Source organism: Melozone crissalis, unplaced genomic scaffold, assembly GCF_028551555.1.
Source record: "Melozone crissalis strain CALT ecotype California unplaced genomic scaffold, PUWL_Pcris_2 ptg000013l_1, whole genome shotgun sequence".
NCBI lineage: Eukaryota > Metazoa > Chordata > Aves > Passeriformes > Passerellidae > Melozone > Melozone crissalis.
Window position 1 is genome coordinate 49,139,720 of NW_026535791.1, and position 21,725 is coordinate 49,161,444.

Sequence of the window (21,725 nt, forward strand, 5' to 3'; positions counted from 1 at the left end):
TGCATAATGGTATAATTGATTTGGGAAAAAGCATTCTGTTTATGTAAGAGTAACCTTTCCTGTAAAATAAGCCTGAAAGCATGTTACTGTAGCCTTATTTCAAGGTATTTGAGTTTTTAACTGGGAGTAAAACACTGGAAGGTATTTTGGGAATACTTGTAGGCTGCTGGTCCCAGTGATTCCATGACCTCTGTTTTTCTGTAGGAAGCTTGGAGTCACTCTTGGAGCAGCTGACCATTTGCAAAGCTTTCACAAGAGAAAGACAAAAGCTACAAGAAAAAATGGCTTTTTAGCCCATGAGAGCTATCACAATCATTTTATGCTTAATGTAGCTAGGAAAATGCGTGAAATACTGCTGATTTTTAAATATCTTTTTTTCAACCTAATTTCTGAAATGAGGAGCTTTCATTTTATTCAGTCTGTGTGAGGTTGAGCAAATGGCCAGTTTGCTCTCAGGCTCATCTAAGTGCATTGAAGCATTCTTTCCTGAGAAGGAAACATTTATTTAAGACTAGCAAAAATATTTCTATAAAAACACTTGTATACCTTGGTACTTTGTGATGGTAAGGACTTGAGCACTGTGTAACAGTAGATACTGTGAATGCTAGCAACATGATTGAACATTTTAATGTGTCTTTTTAATAGTTGTTTGATATACTTTTATTGATACCTGTCTTACAGTTTATATTGCTTAATACATTTTATTTTTATAATGTTAAAAACCTGTAGAGGTTAATTTATAAGATACTTCTGTGATATCATTTTTAACAATAGTGTTGTAGATACTTGCTTAATATTTAAAATGCTAATTACAACTTCAGCATAACATTTCTGTGTCAGACCATACACACTCCGTATCCTTCAATCAGTTCAGCTTATAATATAATGGTGGGAATTATGCACCCAAATTTAGTTGAATGACTACTAGTTTGGATTTTCTGGTAGTAGAAAGACCTCAGCTATACAGCTCTTATTTAATCTTTAGGCTTCTCCTGGAATTACTTGCACAAACTGGCTTGCTTTGGTTGAAGTTGGAATGGTGTGAGTGCCTATGGATAAAACTAACATTTTTTGTGGTGTTTTTGGTGTGTTTCAGGGGAAAGTCCACCTGGAGCTGAGACTGAGTGAAGTCATAACAGACACTGGTGTTGTCTGCCACAAGCTCGCAACTCGGTAGGACTTGAAATGTAGCTGTGAAGTTATGAGAAACAGACTGATTGCAAACAGTCTGCAGTGCTTCATTTAAAAATAGTTGGAGGAATCAACACTTTTAGTTGAACATTGAATGTTCCTAATCAGAAATATCCTTATGAGTTTATAGCATGTGAGTTTTTTCATTTTCCCTTTCCCTCCCTCTATGTAATTTTCTTCCTAATAGCCTTAAATGTTAATCAATTCCTTACCCAATTTAGTCATGGCATAAATACTAAAAAGACATCAAAGGGTAATATTAATGTCCTTCTAATTTGCATTAAGGACCTTACCAGCTAAGTAAATTTGTAGCACAGCTTGTGTGGTGAGAGTGCTACAGAGCTGACTTAAAACAAAAGTTTGCTATCACTTACTAAGGCAGCCTCAGAATCAGCCATCTGGTCTCATTCAAGTTGGCACAGAGATGCCACAGGACTCAAATGGCAGTAAAGATTTCTCTGTCCTGTGGGGAGGAATCTGCAAGACCATTGCTCTCAGGCCACACCAAAGCCTTTCACGTTACCCCAGAAGCAGTGGCAGAGCTGGCTTGCCTCTGTGAGGAATGCTTTGTGTTCTCTGGCAGAAGAGCTGTCAAAATCACGCTGCTGGCATCACACACTTCTGTGTCAGTCGTGTCAATATGATAAATGCTCTGCTAGGGAAGTTCTGACCAGCCTAATTTTCAGACCAGTATTTAGTATCATTTTGTTGCTGCCTTTGCTAAGGCTTTGTCCTGGTAGTCTGTACATCTGGGACCTGTTAACAAATGCAGGTGACCCATATGGTGACCCCCATCACTGTAGGCCCACTCTTGATATGAGGATGGGCTGGGGTAAGTGGTCCTGCCTGCCTGTGCATGTACCCTCTGGCCATGCAGGTCCTACCAGAGGTAGGTACATTTGACCTCCTCCTCTGCAGCAGGTACATTTGACCTCTTCCCCTCTGCAGTCTGCTCTCATGAGGCAGGGGATAGTCTGCTGCTGTGGAGGCTCTGAGCTCCAGTGAACTTGTTAACCAGGGCACAGTGCTGCTGGAACACAGCTGAACCTCTTTAAGAACAAAAATTGCCATGTCAGTATAGCTGTGCACCACCTGGAGGGCCCAGCCTTCCTCTAGCTGCTGCCTGAGGACTCTCATTGTGTCATTCTCCATTGCACAATTTGAATATTAGCAGGTGATGATGGTCACACACGTGCTGAGAAATCAGAGCTCAAACCTGTATCTATCCAGTCCTGGTCTGGCATCTTTTAAGTGTTGCTCGTATTGCTATTGGTCCTAAGGCTTTGTGGGACAAGGGGAAGTAGAAGGTGGAAAAAGGCAATTTCTGTGTTAGAGAGGGTGAATATGTGTGGAACATACAGGACAGTGGGTTTATCACTGAGCTTGGACTTTCCTTGAAGCATGCCTGGAGGATTGTGTGTTTAGACAGGGAAAGGAGCACAGTTGTCCTGGTTACCACATTGAGGTTTTGGTTTTTTTTGCTTTGACCTTTCTGAAAGTGTATAATGCACTCCTTAGATGTGATACAGCCACAGAGCCTTCTGTCCTTATCCTTTGAGCCCTAATTGTGGGTTGAAATCCTGTGATGTCCGTGACTCTGCAAACATAGATTAACTGAAGTACCCTTCTGCTCCCATCTGTTTTGAATAGTTAGGAGGTGTGCTGAAGGACCTTCAGAAGTGTTTGCCTGTGTTTGTTTTATTTTGAGAGAGTATGCCATACCACAGCCAGCTGTCTTTTAAAGGTTTTGTCTTCGGTTAAGTGGGGCCCTGTAAAATTATAGTACCAATGGATTTTTCAGTGAACTTCCTGAAATGCTGAAATAGGTGTCTGAAAAGGTCCTTCTTAATATGCAATACATGCAGCTTCTTGCTTCATGAATAGCAGTAAAGCAACGACTACATTAACAGTGTGATTTCCTAGCTTTTTCATTTGGCTAGACAGGTTTTAAATACTTATTCAGATTTTTGCTTGTGTATTCTCTATTTGAAGACTATTTCATTAACTTTCTACAATGCAGATAAAAAAACCTTCAGTTTTTTTTGTGAAGCATTCTTTAACTGTGATTTGCTAGGTATTGTTCAGTGTATTAGCTGCAATGCGTAGAAAAATTGTGGGGTTTTAGCCACTGAATCATAATGAGTTCAGGTGTCTTAGAAACAAAATTTGAAAGTCAGAGTTCAAGCAAGCTTTTGTCTGCTGAAACTGTCCTTTCCCTTTGCCACCTTCTCTTTGATATCTGACCTGGACACTCGGCTTTGTCTACTTTCCACATTTATTTGTTATTTGAGTGGTGAAAGTAGTGCTTAGCAGTTCAAATAAGAGAATTGAGAAAGAAGAATGCTTCTAGATTATGTCATTCCACAGGATTGATGCAGGATTTCATGGCTGTCTGTCTTAGCTGTGAGAAAGAAGAAGGGAAAGATGAAGGGGAGTGTTTACATCATGGGATAAAAAAAAGCACTTCAGAATGTAGTCCAGCATTTTCTTCATGCCACACTGCTTGCTTCAGGAAGGTCTGAACTGCAGTTCTTAACATTTTTCCACGTGATCTGAAGTCTCTTGCAGGTTTGTTCACAGACATCTTGGTTCTAGCTCTTCAGCCTGTTAGAAAAGTGTGGTAATTAAGCAATGCTTAGCTAAATGTCTTTGTAGCTGGAATTTGCCAGTGAGGAGAGCAGCAAAGGCAGGAGAGGCAGAGCCTTTATTAGAGGTAGGTCAGGAGTGCAAAGCCGAGACTAGGTGTTCTAGGGAAGTGCACTCCAATTGAGTGTTGTGAAAATCACTGATTTTCTTATTAATATCTTGTGGATGTTACAGTGAGCAAATAAGGCTGTAAAAATATGAGCAAGAATCTAGAATCACTTCATCTTAAAAACTGACTTGTTCTGGTGAATCTAATGCTTGTCTTGTGAACTTCCTTGACTTTGTTTTAAATGAAGCATTTAGCTGCAGAGATGAACACTACCCTGCAAATTCCCTCATACATGTAACTGGTTGAACAGTTCAGATTTGCCGGGAGAACAAAAGCTGCATCCTGTGGGCAGCTGTTTAAAAATACCTCAGAGACATTTTCTTTTCCTAAGTCCCAGAGTAGTACTTTGTTTTCAAAGACCACGCATGTTGGCTAAATGAAGACTTGGCCCAATTAGGAAACCTTTTTACCTCTCCAGAAGGTACAAAAGATATGAGCTTACCCATAGGTCTTTTTCAGTGTGCCCTCTGAGCCTGTTCACATTGCTGCCACCTCTGCATTCCAGAAAGCCTGGAAAGCAGCTGGGGCTGAGCCAGCCCTCAGTCCTGTGGAGCATGCTGTGAAGTCAGCCGGATGAATGGATGGAAAAATTCATCTGAATGGAAGGGCAAATTAAAATATTTAAGTGCTGAGCTCTTGAACATTAAGTAGTAGATTATTAAAAAATGCAAAAGGCAAGTGTGCTTCCTTAGCCCCTGCAGAGGAAGCAAAAAATTCAGTTCAAAACCGGTTACCTAATAGCTTCTCCTTAAGAAGCATTCAGTACTTTCATTTAGTCTTAACCCACTAAGCTGTTGTGCTTCATCACAGGCCATGGTCTCAGCCAGCTGCTACAGCACAATCTCCTGGGCTGAATCCCTGCACAAGAGATTAAAAGGAGAAGCATTAGTGGATTTAAGTTGCATTGACAGTACAGATGTAGGCACCACACTCACACTGCTTGTGTCCCCCAGCAACTTCTTCTGTCATACTCTGTAAGAACCACAGCTCTCACTTGGGATGCTCCTTCTGGGAAAGGTTTGCTACTTGTGGGCGTCCCCTGTGGGACCTGGTACAAAACCTGGTGGTCCTTGTGACTGACCCCCATCAGTCTCCTGGATCCCAGTTACAGGACTTGGGATGCAGGCTCTTGATGTGTATGTTCACACCATACAGGGAGATGAGATGTGCAGCCTGCTGACCACAGACCCTTGCCCAAGTATGTCAGATAAAAAACAACAACAAGTATGGACTTGGTGGTTTGGTACCTTCCTCTAGCTGCACTTGTACTGAGCACTGTTGTGCTGTGTAGTGAGTCACCTTGAATGCTGGGAAAAAGAAAGTCTTAGTAGGTCTGGCTTCTCTCCTTTTTGTCTTTTACTCACAAAAGATCTTGCACTGTGTTCCTCCTCAATTTTACAGTCACAGCCTTCCTGGCCCTCTGCACAGTCAGCCACTGCTTGTTGTGACTAGCAACATCTGGCCTCCCTGGCTGTGAGGTGAAGCCTCTCTCCTGTTTGTCATCTGCCAGAAATCTATCTGTAATTTTATGAAGATTTTTAAGATAGGCCGTGGAAGGAAGTGGTCAAGACTTTCCCATGATTCTGGCTGTTTGTGTCCATACATACCCCTTTGTGCTGACACACAGCTTCTGGCAGCTGCTTGAGCCCTGTTGTATTTTTTTTTTTCCTTCATGCTTTTTAAGCTGAAACAGGCCTTAATCCTATGTATCGTGGAACTGCACTTTTCTTTTTTGTAATGCAGAAGAAGGAAAATGACCAGGGAGAGATTCTCTTTCTGCAGCCATGCTGGGTGGAGGTGTCTGAGCTAAGTCATGAACAGTGTGTGTCTAGCCATATTGCATGAATACATCTGAAAATCAATGGTATGTACTTTTCCCTGAACTTTTTTTTATGAGCCACCACTTTCCATGTACAGAAACCTTTTCTGCTTTACAACCAAAGTACTTGGAAAGGATCTCCAGACTTTTTGTAAACCTTTCCCCACCATTGCTAGAGCAAATTTTGGGCAATGTATTTGTGTTTAGCACAGAAAGGTGGTTCCCCAGAGGCTTTAAGGCCTCTGGGCTGTCCAGACAACTTTGTCTCATCTGTCAGAGCCACACAGGCAAGGAACAGCAGATACATGCATTTGTATTTGTTTAATAAAGAGGAGGGCTCCTGTAGATAGCTTTGTAGCAATCTGCAGGCTTTGCTGTGGTTAAGCTACTAGAGGCAACATTTAGAGGCAGTGTTCTGTATTTAGCAAGATGACATCTTGCAGCATGCCTGAAGGAACAGGCCACTGAACTCCTGTTGAAAGTCAGAGTGAGCTGGGAGCCTGGCTCCCTGATCATCCTCTGAGAATTCCAGCATGTGTATGTAATTAGTCACATTTAAATGTCTGTATTTATTCGCTGTCCCCAGCTGCTCCTTCAAGTGTTGTCTTATGTCTTGTCTCTTAGTTTTAAAAAAGCTGGGAAACATCTGCTTTGGAGAGCTCACCCCTCCTCCCCTCTGCTTCTTTTTTCTCCCACCCAGTAAATCTATATAGCTAAATAACAACATCTGTGCTTCAGAGGCTACTGCTGTCTTTCACGTGTAGTAACACAGTTCTCCAGTAAGTCATTCATAAGTCTACAAATACATTATCAATGCTGAAATTTTATTTGGAAAGTGAAGCTTTTGTAGCTCTGGTATGGAAGATGTGGCTGCTCTGCATTAATTTATGAATTAAATGCTGTGCAGCTCTCTTGAGGGCTCCACAAGATGTATTCCGACCATGTGGAACAAAGCTGAATGGGCAGTTTACAAGAGCAGGCAGGAAAGGAGACAATAAGTAGGTATGACATCCCCAAGATCAACGCTTCAGGGATTGTTAAAAGAACAGTGACTGATCTGTGGGCTTTAAAAACCTTCTGAAGAGGAAGAGGGAGGTAAGGAAGAAGGTTTCATTTGTCAGATGTGGTTAAAGCAGAAGGTCCCTGCCTGGACGTGGGAGTCCTGGGACTTGGTGGTGCTTCCCTTGCCTTCCCTGCCATGGGAGTAGAGCACCGAGCATGCAGTGAGCAGCATCTGACCTTCCTCTCTGAGGGCTCACATTATAGATCTGAACTTCCTTGTCCATGAGCATTGCTGTTCACTGGTTGACAATCACTGCCCTAAAGCAGATTGACTTTATGTAACTGTTTAAAAGTCTCTTATGCAATATGATGTTTCTAAGGTTAAGGTAAATGATGGCTTTGTTTTGAAAATTTCAGAGCTCAGCCTTTTTGTTTTGTTGGCCACAACTCATGAAGGGCAAAGTTACATATATCAGGTCTGGTTGAAAGGGTTGAGATAATGGCCATTCCTGCTTTTGGATCAGCAGTCTGGATCCTAATCTAAAGCATAAGAGGAAAACATGGTTTTGTCTGGTGCAGGTCTGCTGTTTCCTCCTGTGATTGCAAAAAGTATTTTCCTTTTCCAGACTGGAACTAGTATTCCACCAAAGTGCCAGCAGGAACCTGGGGTTGTTTCTTCACGGAGGCAATGTTTTGTTGCTGTGTGAGGCAGTAATGCTCAGTCTCAGGCTCTTGATGGTTGTGTTGATGTGGTGCAGGGCTGCAGCTCCTGTTGGAGGTCAGAGGAGGCCAGAACTGGCAGTGGCTGCTTTTCCTGTCGTGTTACATCTCTTGGTACTGTGCCTGCATCCAGAATGGGTCCATGTGCCACCCAGCCCTCTTGGGTTTGCTGCTTCCAGTTTAGAGAATATACATTTATGTTGCTTTATTAAAGTTTCCATTCCACTGCAGAGACATACAGCCAGCTTTGAACTCCCCTCAGGGTCAAATGAAGCTTATTTTCCTGCCTAAAAGATGATCAATTAGGGGAAAAAAGGTATTGCTAACTACAAGAAAGCCAGTTTAATGTATGCATCAATCAGGTGAACTCACAGTATTTTGAAAAATTTCAACCTCTGTTTGCTCCTGGGAAGGAATGCTAATGAAGACATGAAGTAGTTTCATGGCTTCATTTTGAATAAACTCATGCATCCATTAAATGTGTTACAATCTCCTTTCTCTGGAGAGCATGCCCTGCATCAAGCTGCACCTTTTCCTGCAGGATTGCATGTTGATCATGCTTTTCATCTGGTGTGGGTTTCGTAACAAACTGATGGGGAGAAAATGCTCAGAGGTTAAATCACATAGTGTCTGGTACTTTTATCATGGAGTGCTGCAATGCTGTGGGTTTTGGGAGTACAGAGGAGAAGAAAGAAGAGAGATGTATCTTTATAAGGCTTTAACATAGTGCATAAATTTTTTCTTTTTTCCTCCCAGCTCTCATAACACTGAGTTTACACTGTCTCTGCTGTGCTTCTCCATCCCCACCATAGCCTCTGTTGACTATTTTGTAGCCTAAATCAAGTTTCAACTGTTCTCCATTAAACCTCTGACATATAGAAGTACTGTCTTCTGCTGCTGCTGTGTTTCCCACTAAATGAAGTTTGTTTCACACTTCTTTGTTTTTGTATTCAGTGTTTCTTCAGTGCTTCTCCTCTATTCATGAAATTCTTTATGCAAATCACATACAAGTGTTATTTTATCTGTAATCCCAATCAACAGCAACTTCAATTAGACTCTTCTCCAGCAGAACATATTTTAAAGTGCTCACCATTTTGAGATTGGATAGTCATCACATGATTCTGGAATAGGTATAAAACTTGGTTTGTAATTAAAGACTCAAATGTAAGTCTTAAGCCATTCTGTTTTAGCAGTAAATGCTGCTATGTAGGTAATGTGACAGTACTTCCTGTTTTACACAGAGTATGCACAGACTGGGATTATAAATGAAGGCAAATTATTCAAGCATAAATCCTAATGGTAAATTATTTTATTTCTAAATGTGCTCGAGGTCAGTGTTAGGGTGCTTCAGGGGCATTAGAGAGCATTCCTGTAGTGCCAGTGTTTGTAAAAGGTGTGTGGATTTTGAGAACTGAATTGTTATCACCTTCCGTAGGCTGTCAGTGCCCCAAATGTCTGCAGTTTTTACTTCACTGATGTCCTTTAATGATGATCAGCTGGAAGAGTTGAATTACATTTGAGATAGGGCCCCAGGAAAAACCAGCTAGCTGTGTTGCAATGTGACCTATATCAAAAAGTTCTTCCCTTTGGGAGTACAAGGTGTTTCACATAATACAGGGGTGAGCTTGCACCCTGTTTCGTTCTGAATGACTCTTGGGATTTCTACAGCTTCTGTGGCAGGCACCATCTGAAACCAGTGGAGGAGTTTCTAAAGGAGCAGTGTGATGAGGCACAAATATTACAGTTGTCTCTGCAAATTTTTTATCTGTTGCTCCAAGAGCAGCACTTGCCAACATGATATTTAAGTAGCAGAATGGAGCTCGGGACAGACATCAAGGTAGGATGAAATAGGGGAAGCTGGAGGGTAGAGAGGAAGTTGCAGGGCCCCAAGTGTTGAGGTTGGATGATTTCTTTTTTGTTGTGCTTCTCTGTTTTGTTTCAGATATAAGGAAAGTAGAGACATGGTACACAATACCTAGGAAACACTTGTCATTAACTTCATTGTTCACAGAAGGACTTGTTGAGAGGAAGTTATTGCAAAAAGTCATACAGTGGATGTGGTAATAATGAGAAAGTATCTCTTGCCCTACTCCATCTGGAATCATGTTTGTGCTTCTGGGCACATTATTGTACTGAGAATGCAACTAGTTATGTGCTATGACTGAGTGCTTTCCAGAATCCACAGTGCTAAAATCACCTGGTGTCAACTATGTCCCCCTACTTGTCTGTCTTGGTGTAAACCTTTGACTTGGATGCCATTTTTGGGAATTTCAGTAAGAGTCAATTGTGGGAAAACTCATCTATTTTGCCAATTATATATTTGTAACATAAAAAGTATTTGTGAGTCAGATTAAAAATCTCTCAATACACATTGTTAATTTAACAGCACTTTGAAACCTGTCATTTTCACTGTCCCATTCCTTTCTGCCATACAAGAATGGAATGGTTGCTAGTTTATCTAATAGTTTTGTTCTCATAAATACGAAGAGAAAAGGGGAATACTCTGAAAGAAATTGCAGTGAGCACAGAAATTGTCAAGGATGCTGTGCTTTTGAAGGCAGTAATGTCTGCAATTAATTTGAACTTATTTTACTGTTGACTTGCTTCCAAGCTGATGGTTTTGTAATAATTTCATACAAGCTTCAAACAGAGGCAACAATTCAGCTAGACTGTATCCAGCTGCAGATATACTTGCTGTGTATGGTTTTACCCTTTTAGTTATTTGACAGTCTCTGCTGATTTGTCCAGTTTTATGCCCCACCAGCCCAAACATCATGTTTGTAAAAGGTGGCACAGTGTGACAGCAGACTCACTATTTATGTACTTTTCAGTCAGAAGCTGCTGAGAACTGCTGTGTGCAGCCCTTTCCTCCCTAGGGACATCCTGGGTTGCTTTCTTCTGTGCATAGCCGTTGAGTTTAATAAAATTAGTAGAACTGGAGTATCTTTTGAAATCTCTACCACTTATTCAAATTCTGTGGAAAACGCCAACTGATTAAAAAAAAAAATCGTCAGCAGGAGATTGATTGACAAATGTAGACAGAAAGCATTTTCTCTTAAGCTTCTCTCTTTAGGAGACTGGGCTAAAAAGCATGCTGTTAAACTCAGAAGTGTTCATGGAACAGCTACAGGAAAAATAGAGGAACTGGTAAATATGTCTTAGAGTGAGTGACTGCTGGATTTATGCAAGAAAAACTTTGATGACACCAAGCTGGGGAGGAGTGTTGGTCTGCTGGAGGATAGGAGGGCTCTGCAGAGGGACCTGGACAGGCTGGATCCATGGACTGAATTCAATTATATAAGCCACACCTTGAGTCCTGTGTCCAGTTCTGGGCTCCTCGGCTTAGGAAGGACCTTGAGGTGCTGGAGTGTGTCCAGAGGAGGGCAGTGAAGCTGATGAAGGCTCTGGAGAGCACATCCTGTGAGGAGCGGCTGAGGGAGCTGGGGGTGTTCAGCCTGGAGAGGAGGAGGCTCAGAGGGGACCTTCTCACTCCCTACAAACACCTGAAAGGAGGCTGTGGCCAGGTGGGGGTTGGCTTTTCCTCCCAGGCAACAAGTGACAGGACAAGAGGACATAGTCTTAAGCTGTGCCAGGGGAGGATTAAGCTGGATATTAGGAAGAAATTCCTCACAGAAAGGATGATTGGGCATTGGAAAAGGTTTCCCAGGGAGGTGGTGGAGGTGGAGTCACCATCCCTGGAGGTGTTTAAGAAAAGACTGGATGTGGCACTGAGTACAATGGTCTGATTGGCAAGGTGGTGTAAGGTGATACGTTGGACTTGACGATCTTGGAGATCTTTTTCAATCTAGCTGATCCAGTGAAATCTCAGTAGGCACTTTATTTAGAAGAGTCTTTCTGAATGTATGGTTACTTATTCCTACTGTAAGTGATAACCAATGTTTGGAGTCTCAAGAGACTAGTGGGAAACAAGTGGTAAAACCATTGGGGGTGGAGAGTTTGTTTGTTTGTTTGTTTGTTTGTTTTTTGTCATGATCATTAATCAGCAAACAATTTCATGTGGAAAATTTTGAGGATATTTTAATAGTTGTGATTCCTTTGAGTTAAGCCTCGATTGCTCTTCAGAAATGTGCTCTCAAGATGAAGTAATCATGAACTTGTTGCACAAATTTAGTAGGGGTGAGCTTTCATCACTGTCTCAAAAGAGACCAGAATGTGATCCCAGAGATCCCTTTTCATCCCGAACTATGAGGATAAACTAACATCAGTATAAATTCTTTCTGCAATAATTGGAATTAAAAAGCTGCTGTGGGCCTCTAATTACAGCTGGTTATATCAACATGCCTATCTGACTTTGCCCTAATTTGCATCTTGTTTTTCTCTAAGATGAAGTGACAAACCACAAAAAACTTCAATAAAGAGCACTTTACGTTGCTTTTCATCTCTAGAGGCTTTGTGCTGTACAAGCAATGGTATAACCACCACTTGGTGAAGCACATTCTTCTTTGGATGGGATGTCATAGGTTTTAACTAAACCTATGACATGACCAACCTTTCAGAGTAGAAAGTCAAATGGGACAGTGTGCCAGGGGAAATTGTTTACAATTTGTGTAATGCTTTGTTCCTTGGTAGGTGCTACCAGGTTTAACATTCAGATGTGCTTTTGTTGTGCAGGTAATCACAGCTGGTGCCTTTTCCTGTCAAACAGGTCAAAGGGATTTTGTCTTCCATTAGAAGTCTGTGGCTTCCTCTCCAGGCACCTTCTGGGTTTTGCTCCATAGGTGTTTTCCTAACATCTTAAAACTTGTGGAGAGTCTTAAGAGCCTGGTGCTTTACAGTTGTAGCATTGCAGAGGATGATGCTTTATTAAGGAAGTTTCACTGCTAATGGAAGATTTTGTCTGCAGGACTTACTTGCCTTGGTGTTGCTACAGAATGGCCACAAAATGTCCTTCATGGAATTTCTGTATTACATTCACAGTTTGATCCTTTAGGCACAGAACACTATTGCACATCTCCTTGTAGGACCAGAGGAATTATTCAAATTAGGCAAGTCACCATCCTGTGACAGCTGTTTTTGAAATAAATGGTTTATGAATCCTGTTTGATCTCTTCTTTTGCCAAGTCAGGGACATTGGTAAGGGCTTTTCACTTAATTTCATAGGAAAGTGTACTGCAAAATGTACATTTTGATCCTTATGATGCTTGTGCTTCTTTGATGGGGCTTTGAGCAGCTTGCTTTAGTGAAGGGCATCCTTGCCCATTGCAGGGGAGTTGGAACATTATGATCTTTTAGGACTCCCCAACCCAAACTATTCTATGAATATCTCTATTGCATCAGTGTAAAAAATGTAGGTAAATGAAAGTTAACAAGCCTGATCTGTACGTTGCAATTTGATTTATTAAAGAAGACTCTCCACAGACTTTGTGTATCTGGTTTAAATGAAATGTTTCTGGTTTGAGTTAGGTTTCGTTCTTTAAAATAAAGGGCAGGTTTTGAGGATATAATGCCTTGATTTCCATATTAAAAACTGTGTGCTTTTTGTTTTTTGCCTCCTGTGTTTGATTACTGCATTGTCCATAATTACAATGAGATACATTGACATCTTTTTAGATATGTAAATCCTGACAGAATCAAGTTATTAATATTATTTTGTGAATTCTAGTTGGAGAGCATTTTTATGTTCACTGTGACACAATTTGTATAACTTTAGCCCAATTCTCTTATCACAGCAAATTCAGTGTATCAGCGTTACTTTAGAACTTAGTTGGCAACATAGCTGCCATTGGGTCTCAGCAGGGCTAATGAATCAACTTAATTTGAATTCCATTATGAAAGTATTGCAAAATGTAGCAAAGATCACTACCCATTAATAGTAACTATTGTTAATCAAGATCCCAGGTTATCTGATGATTTACGTAAACGTAATCAAGAGTTTTTCTGAGTTGTTTCAAGTTGAGTTTTTTAAAGCATTAAAGGTTCTGCTTACCTCAGGTGTGCCAAGGCATTCTCATTGCAGGGGATTGTAGCCTCTGTGAAGTGTTTGGAGGCACATTTGATTGCTTTCTAGTTCCACAGGCAATTACTTCTTTTCTTTATAAATTACAACCTATTTTTGTGTTGCTTTCACTTAGAAAGGTGTATTTCTTACTACACCTAATTAAACTTTGTTACTACATCTAATTAAACACATGGTGTGAAAACCTATATGGAAGAGTATTCAAGAATTTATTTAGTAGAGAAATCAGTATACTTGGACTGGGTAGGGATGAGAAGAAGCTGGCTGGGTTTACATTCTGTTGGTGCTACAGCTTTCATTAAACCATCTCATTCCCTTGTGTTCCCTTCCTGTGCATCCCCCATCACCCAAAAGGTGCTTCTCAGCTGATGCATTCCCTTGGCCCAAGAGTTGTGTGTTGTTGGGCCCTGTGGTTCAAATGTGTCATGGCATGTGATTTAGATGCTGTTTTCCAATCCTAGATGCTGTTTTCCAGTCTCCTGTGCTTCATGTTCTCCCAGTTGTTCCAGGTATTTGGCAGTTCAGGTCACTCACCAGCATGTCTACATTTTTATTTAAAATACTACTGTCTATGGCCAGCCTGGGATATCTGTTTGACATGACCATACTCAGCACTTGGGAGGAAACTCTTGCTCACCAGCTGGGTAGGAAAGCCCTAGGATGAGCTGCTTCTGTTTCTCTCTTTTGTTTCTCAGAGTTGAATACCCCCACTGTCACACACCCGCACCTACCCACTCCCCACCAGGGTGCCTATTTCCTTCTCTCTGTCATAAATTCTTTAAAGCTTCTGCTTTTAGCCTTTTCCTTACCTTTTACTTCATAATCAGATTCCTGCCAGTAGGCTCAGAAGCTTTTGGGTGATTTCTTTAACTTTTACTCTGCCATGTGTCACACTGTCTTAGGGATGAGTGTCAGTTATTCCTGATTATAATAGCTTCCTGATTGTAAGGTATTCCTTATTAGAATAGCTTCTTCATTTGGTCTTCCTTCTTGTCATATGAGTATCAAACATCTAATAGTTGCAGATGCTTCTGGCCTCTGCTGGCTGGTGGAGGGGAGAAGTCAGGACATGTTCCTGCAGCTTGTTTTGTTTGCTTACGTGCTCATGTATGTACACAGTGACATGCAAGTGCTGCCTGAAAGGAGAGATTGTGCTGTGTGCCCACAGCTCCTTCCTGGGAGCAGGTTAAGTCAGAAATCACTGCAGTTTTCTTCCCATAAAACCTGTATTTCCCATACAGAGCACTGAGACACGTATACCTTTCCAAGCAAATAAAAATGACATGGGAGATTTTTGTGCCATAGTCTGGCTTCATTATTTAGCCATAACAGCCTTTCTGCCTCTCACTCCCATGGTGCCTTTTGGTCTTCTTTCTTTTCTTATCAGCCTGTACAGACAGGATCTCATTGCCTCCATTGAGGATTGCCACAGGCAGCTCAGTTAAAGCTGCTGGCTGGGCTCTAATCATTTGCTGTGCATTGTATTTGTTGCTGTTTTGTGCTTCACTCCTTTTGCATTTCTCACCATGCTGCATTAACATGAGTGCTTCTGCAAATGCCTCAATACGTTGACCTGTTCCTTGGCTTCCTGCCATACTACATGAAATTCAAATTTCTTCACTTGCCCCTGCAAGAATCAATATAGTACCATCATTAAGCACATTTATCCTTTCCTGATGGAAAATGCTAATGCTATTCCATTACAATTTTTATATACTACTTGCTTTGATTTAACTTGTACCTGCATCTTTTGTCTTCTCTGAATATCAGCATGTACTAGAAATAACTTCTGCTTGCTTAGCCTTTCTCTTTTCTCTCCTGTTGTTAAGTTCTTGTTCCCTGTTAATAGCTGGGGTTGCCAGTCTGAGACCAAGGCAGAAGGAAATGATGATGTCAGTGCCAGGAATAGTCACTAAATCAGTGTAGAGCAAATTTTCAGTGAGCCTGTGTCTCTGCTTAAAGCCTCTAGGCACTGTCGTAAAGGATAATTTAACCATTTTTTAATATTGACATAACTGAAGAGTTTTCTGAGGAGGCTTTTAGGAAGCTCCTGTAATTGGCTCATAAACTGGCTTTAACTACTAATGGATTAACTCCTTGTGGGAACAGGTTGGCTGTCACCCACTTTTTTGTCTGCTCTCTTTAGTACAGCATACAGATGGTACTCTAAATGTGTGCTTTTAAAGGTCTTTCTAGAGTGGATATTGAAAAGCAAATGGGATGGTTTGAGCTGTAGTATGGAGGACAGTTCCCATATTAATAGCAAAAAAAAGTCTGGTTTTAAACTTCTAAGAAATGTAGATGTTTAATGACATGAGAAGTTTGCAGTTTATTTGAAGTAATACTGGTTTTAGGGATGCATATGTTTTGACAGTATTTCTTCCTTCTATTTAATGAAGTAGGGGTTTTGCATTGGATGTAGTTTTATTGTAATACTTGTAATAGGATTTGATAGAATGGGGAAGTAGGGGCTGTGCTCATTAGCTTTCACTTGTTTTCTATATGTTATTTGTTGGCTTTGTATGAGTATTTGTCCCTGTTTTGCTATAAAATATCTTCAGTAAAATACCTGGGAAAGAAATTTTTGCTTGATCTAAGACACTAGCAGTTAATTCCTTTTCCTTTGCTCTCTCAGAAGGAAATCACCATAGCCAGCCTTGTGTTAACAAGAGCTGTGTGTGTGTGACAGAAATTTTGTGCTTACAGAACTTTTTTTGTGCTTAAGACCAAAAGCTAATCTGCACGCTGCATGGAGCTGCAAAAATAGTTGTAGGTCAGCTTGGGAAGGAATCTGTTCAGGGTAACATAGGTTTAAGAACATGTTTAAATTTGTTGGACTATGATGATTTTCAACTGAACTGGAAATGGGGAAGAAAAAGTAGTGCTTACATGGGGTTGCAGCTGTAATCTCAGTTTCAAGGTTTCCATTGTGCTTTTGTCATTGAGGCTTTGGAGAGTATTCTAAAAGGGAAAAAACCAGAACAGTTGCCTGCACAGCCTATTCCTCTGTCCTCAACCTTAAGGTTGATCAAAATGGGAGTAGTTTTGAGTGTATAAATACATTTTGTATATAAATGTTTCAGAGTCAATGCCTCAAATACTGCAAGAATCTTTATTCTGAGGGAATACACGTGGAGTAAATTGCTGGTCCAGGTGAAGTGCCATTTGTCTGAATGAGGCAGGGTTTCATTTAGTGCCACAGATCTTTGTGGCAGAATGAGTTGCCACATGAAGGCGAAAATAGCTCCAGTTAACTGTTAATCCTCTCAAATGTTAAGGAGATGGCAAGTGTTTATTTTTGCTTTATAAGACAGAACTTGTTTGTTCACCAAAATAAACTCAAAAGGAGGGAGGGTATTATCCAGACACGATAGCGTACTGCTGGATTTCCTCAAGGAGAACAGTTTTCCTGGAGGGGCAGTGAGAGTGGTGGGAGGCTAGACTGGAGACCAGCAGTGTGGATGAGGACTGGATAAAAACTCTGGTTTCAGTTTTCCTGGAGAGATGAAATAATGTAATGGGAAAATGTCTTAAAATCATTATGGTAAAGCAAGTATTGATGTATTTTGTTCAATATGGCTTTATCTTCTTGGACATTGTTCCATCCTTTCCTTTCCCTGGTTTGTTCTACCATGGTGGCATGGTCAGTGGTCACCAGACACTACCCAGTGCTGTAACATTTTCTGTCTGTGTGGGACATAACTTGAAGGTGAACCAGGGCACATCATTGTAGGCAATTCCCAGGATGTGAGAACTGCTGTCAGAGGAAACTGGTCTGTTCCCAGTACAAAACAACATTCAGGTGAGAAGAATAGTAGGAAATCTTGTTTTGGTACAAATAGATCACTTCCAAAAGTCAAGGAATAGGAACTTTTGAAATAATCTTTTACTGGAGTTCACTTACTAGGAGTGGGCATGATCCTTTGGCCTCAGATGATCATCCAGAGGACAAGGACTTGATTCAGTATGTCTATTCCATAGTCTCAGCTTCCTCACTCCCTGGGGACATGGACAAGTTAAAGTCATAGTGTGGATTGGTAAGAAATTTTGAGAGGGTTGGGACGTAATAATTCTAGTAGTTTTGATGATAAAGGCAGAGTGGAATTAAAAACCAGGATTGAGAAAACGGTAAGAATTTTTGTCTTACTCCAGAAGAAACTGGCCACTTCATCAACCTCTTGACAAAAAAGGGCTGTGTGTGTATGTTAAATCCTCAGTGGACATCCAGTAGATTACTTTGTGGAAGTGGAGGGGAAGTGCAGGGCTTGTCTGAAGGTGCACAAACAGATGGAGCATTTGGTCAGACTCAGCCCGGGATACTGACTCTGAGTCTGTCTAGGACATGAAGAATGATGAGAGCAGTCATACAGTGACACACTCTCCTGGCCTCTGAAAATTTATGATTCAGGGAATTTCTGAGCTAGACATGGCACCTTTCTGCTTATTAATGGTGAATGTACTTTGTCTGAATTACATTCAGACAAACCCCTCTGACATATGTGAGTATAACTGGTTTATTAAGGCTGTAATAAAAGGAATAAGGAGGAGGCCTGGCAATAATTCTGCTTGCGGTGGAAGGTGTCAGTCAGTTCTCTGGTCTGAGAGCAGCTGCCATGTGCCCAGCCAGGTGTGAGGTTGGCCAAGGTGCACATGGAAGTCCATCATGCAGCAAAGTTCCTCCTAAACCACTGGGAATGAGAAGGGAGCTCAGCTTGTGGTGCAAAGCTGCACCAAAAGAAAAGAGCATTCAGGAATGATCTGAATATTGCAAGGAAGGGACACCACCTCTTTGCTGTTAGACAAAAAGACTGGACTGTTCTATTATGAAGTTACAGAGTAATTGCTTTATTTTATGCTCCATGAGAAGCCCAGTCACAAGGAGAGAGTATTTAGAGGTGTTCTGTTACCTCTGCAAGACAAAGTACTCAGGATAGTACGTATGTTACAAGATTACTCTAGTGAGTAGTAAAGAAAAATTGGGAAGGGGAAAAAGAGAGTGAGAGAGCTAGAGAGACTGAAGAAGCTAAGTCATATACCCAGCTCTGGGAAATGTACTTTATCAAACAAGTACTTAGCATAAGCCAAAGATGCATTGTTTTGATGTTAGTTCTGACAAATCTACCACAAGTTTGCTTTTAAGTTGGTACTTGTCTGGTCAGGCTTTCCTCACAAGGTACTGAGTGTTCAAGTAATGATTAGATCACTAGAGCAAGCAGGGAGGAAGTCTCTTGTCTTTAAAATGATGCAGAGCAGAACCTGAGTATGGCCAAAAAATGTTCATATGAGGTGGAATGAAGTCTCAAGATAAAGAAATGAAAGAGAGGTGGAAAAAGTGAAGGCTGGAAATAGAGGAATGACAAGATAGATGAGCAAACTTGCTAAGTGTCTATATTGATCTCAGAAACCAAGCAATTAAAATATATGGTGCCGTGATAGAAAGCAATTGTATTGAAAAAAATGATGCATTTATCTTCTCTTGAGAAATCACAGTGAGAAAACTGTCTGATTTGAGAAGGAAAATGGGAATGGTGTGCTGGTCCCCACTCTAAGCTGAAAGTGGGGAAACAACTGTGCCTGCGTTGGTAGACTGAAGTGATTTATTCTGGAAAAACAGTAAATACCCATATGAGTTTTAAGAGCAGCAATGTCCCTTCTGGTTTCTTATTTTGGTCTGTTTTTGCCTTGGCTGTCCATTCTGACACACAACGAGGCTGATGACACATGTGCATCTTGAACTAATCACAAAGCCTGTAATTTCTAAACAATTTTGGGAGTTCCTGGGCAGGAGCATGGAATGCCTGTGGGCTTGGATCATTTTGATGTTGCTCACCTGTGTTAAGGCTGATTTTGAGTATGTTTGTGTAGGGGCTGTTGCCAGTGCTGAGTTGGCAACCCAGAGGAAATGCCTGTACAGTCAGATATGAGCCACTCAGTCTTTGTTGAAAAATCTCTATTTTTTTCAAGACTTTCTGCTCCTGCCACCCTCTCAACTTCTGTAGACACAAGGGCATGTTTATGATATGTTTATGTTTTTGAGGTTTCTCTTACCCACTGGGAATTTTCCATAGCTTATTTACTCTTCTGAAGGTTTGGTCATGAACCATATTGAAAACTGAACTGCCTTGTTTCTTGAAACCTATTAATTTTATAAACCACAAGCAAAATACAGTGAGGCAGCTGCATTGAGAGTTTTCTCCTATGACCCAGCACTAACCTTAGCTCTGCCCAGCCAGGCAAGCTGTGAGGGACGGCTCATTCTGCCCCAGCTGGGCTCCAGACAGCTAATGGTGAGAAATCACCAGTTGGGTAGACAAGATTCTGGCAGCCACCAGACATTTTTTTTTCTCTGAGGTCTGATGGATTGACTTGTAATTCTTGAATAATTTTGATTGTCAGGGCTCTTTTTCATTATTCTAGTACATGTAAGTTAAGTTTATTCTGCAGATGACTAGAGCAGGGGCATTTTATTTTTACTGGCTTTGTTCACTGCTTCCCACTATGCCCCTCTTTCCCAAGATCATACCTTTATTACACTTGTTTTTTCTTTTTCATCTAATCCAGATATGAATTGTCAGTCTAAGTAATGTGATGGCCTTGTGGCATAGTTGAGATTCCATTTTATTGTCTCTGAGAAGCTGACATTTTGTTCCAGCTTTTTCCTTGCTTGCCAAGTAAAGCCAGTGTTTTGGTACAAGGCTGGGAGAGAGGAGCAGTAATTGACTTAGCAACTTTCCCATGACTGAAGAGAATGGCTGTAACAAAAGCAGCGCTGACATTACAGTATCCTGTAGCTAAGGAGAGTGTTCTAACATGAGTCAAACAGACCTGTGCATTGTTGAATTTTATTGTTTCCTCTCATAGTGCTTTATAAGAAGCAAGAACCAGAATGATTGTCTCTCCAAACACAGCCTTCCTTCCTCAGAATCCTAAGTCTTCAGTCTTTTGACTGATTTCTTCAATATTCTTAAACAATAACTGCTTTTAAATTACCTGAAAGGCTTGTGATACAGTCTGTTGGTGTCTGTTTCCTGTTTTCCCACATTTTGTTTCTTTCAAGGTTGCTTTTGCTTTCCTTATTCCAGAAGTACACAAAGAAGCATCTTACTCTTAAGTCATCATGACTGCACAAGAACATCTGTGTATTTTGTTTTATTCTTTTTTCCTTTTGTTTTTGCTTTTTCCCCAGAGAACAGAACAAGTACCCTACTGTGTAAAATGTCCCTCTAGTCTAGCCTAGTACTGATGCTCTCTGGTGAGTGATACTTCAAGTGTTGTGATTGCTCCAGTGTTGCACCCTTCCTGATCACCAGTTTGGGATTTCCTGAGCTGAAGGAGGCTTCTGGACCATTAAGCTTTAATAGCTGCCTACAAGCCTCTACTCCATGGGTTTCTGTAGTGCTGATTTTAATCCACATATTCTTTCAGCCTTCACAACACTGTGTGGCAATAAATTTTGCAATTTCATTGTGTAGAAAAAGTACTTCCTTTTGTTTATTTTTAAACCTTCTGTCTGGTAATTTCATTATGTGCCCCTTAGTTCTTATTTTGTGAGGAAATGTTCTTCACACCATTCATGATTTTGTAAGCTGTTTGTGGATGGATAACTTCTGTTTTCTGAGCTGGAGAGTACAGCCTTGGGAGAGCTATGGGTGGTTAGAAGCCATCTGTTGTTGTTCTCCATGTGTTCTGGAGAGCACACACAATTCAAATTATAGGTGCCCATTGATTTACATTGCTGGGTTCTCTCCAAGCAGCTGGTGATACTGCTTGCCTCCATTGCTGATGATGGATGTGATAACACAGGACTACCCACAATAAAAATCTTCAATTCTTCTATGTGGCAATATTAGAATAGATCCTGTCATTGTACATGTGTACAGTTAGGATATACATATTTTTTGTTTGGATGAGTTCGCACTTTTCATCATTCAAGTTCATCTGTGATGTTTTTTATTTTCTGTTTTGATTGTGTAGTGATTTGCAAACTCTGTATGTCCTCGAGTGTAGATTATGCTCTCTCTAGGATCACTTTCTATTTTCTACACACTCTGGAAAGAACTGCTTTTACTAAAACAGGAGTCATAGTCTCTCTGGCCACATGCTCTGACTGTTTAAATTTCACATAGTTCTTCTCTTATGGATGAGAGCTCGCTTGGAATCCATTCATCAGCAGCAGAAAATTGGCAGACTGCTATAAAGTCATTGAGCTACTATTTCATTTTAAGGAGCTTCCAGACTGCTTTAAGGAAGCACTGGAACAC

General features: G+C 40.9%; 1 protein-coding gene across 1 annotated transcript in view; it reads left to right on the plus strand.

Moving 5' to 3' along the window:
* Positions 1-21,725, plus strand: part of RASA3 (RAS p21 protein activator 3) — a 127,895-nt gene that overhangs the window by 70,034 nt on the left and 36,136 nt on the right. Inside the window, exon 5 of the mRNA XM_054271484.1 lies at positions 1,097-1,173. Coding sequence (XP_054127459.1) covers positions 1,097-1,173 — 77 coding nt within the window. The remainder of the gene's footprint in view (positions 1-1,096; positions 1,174-21,725) is intronic.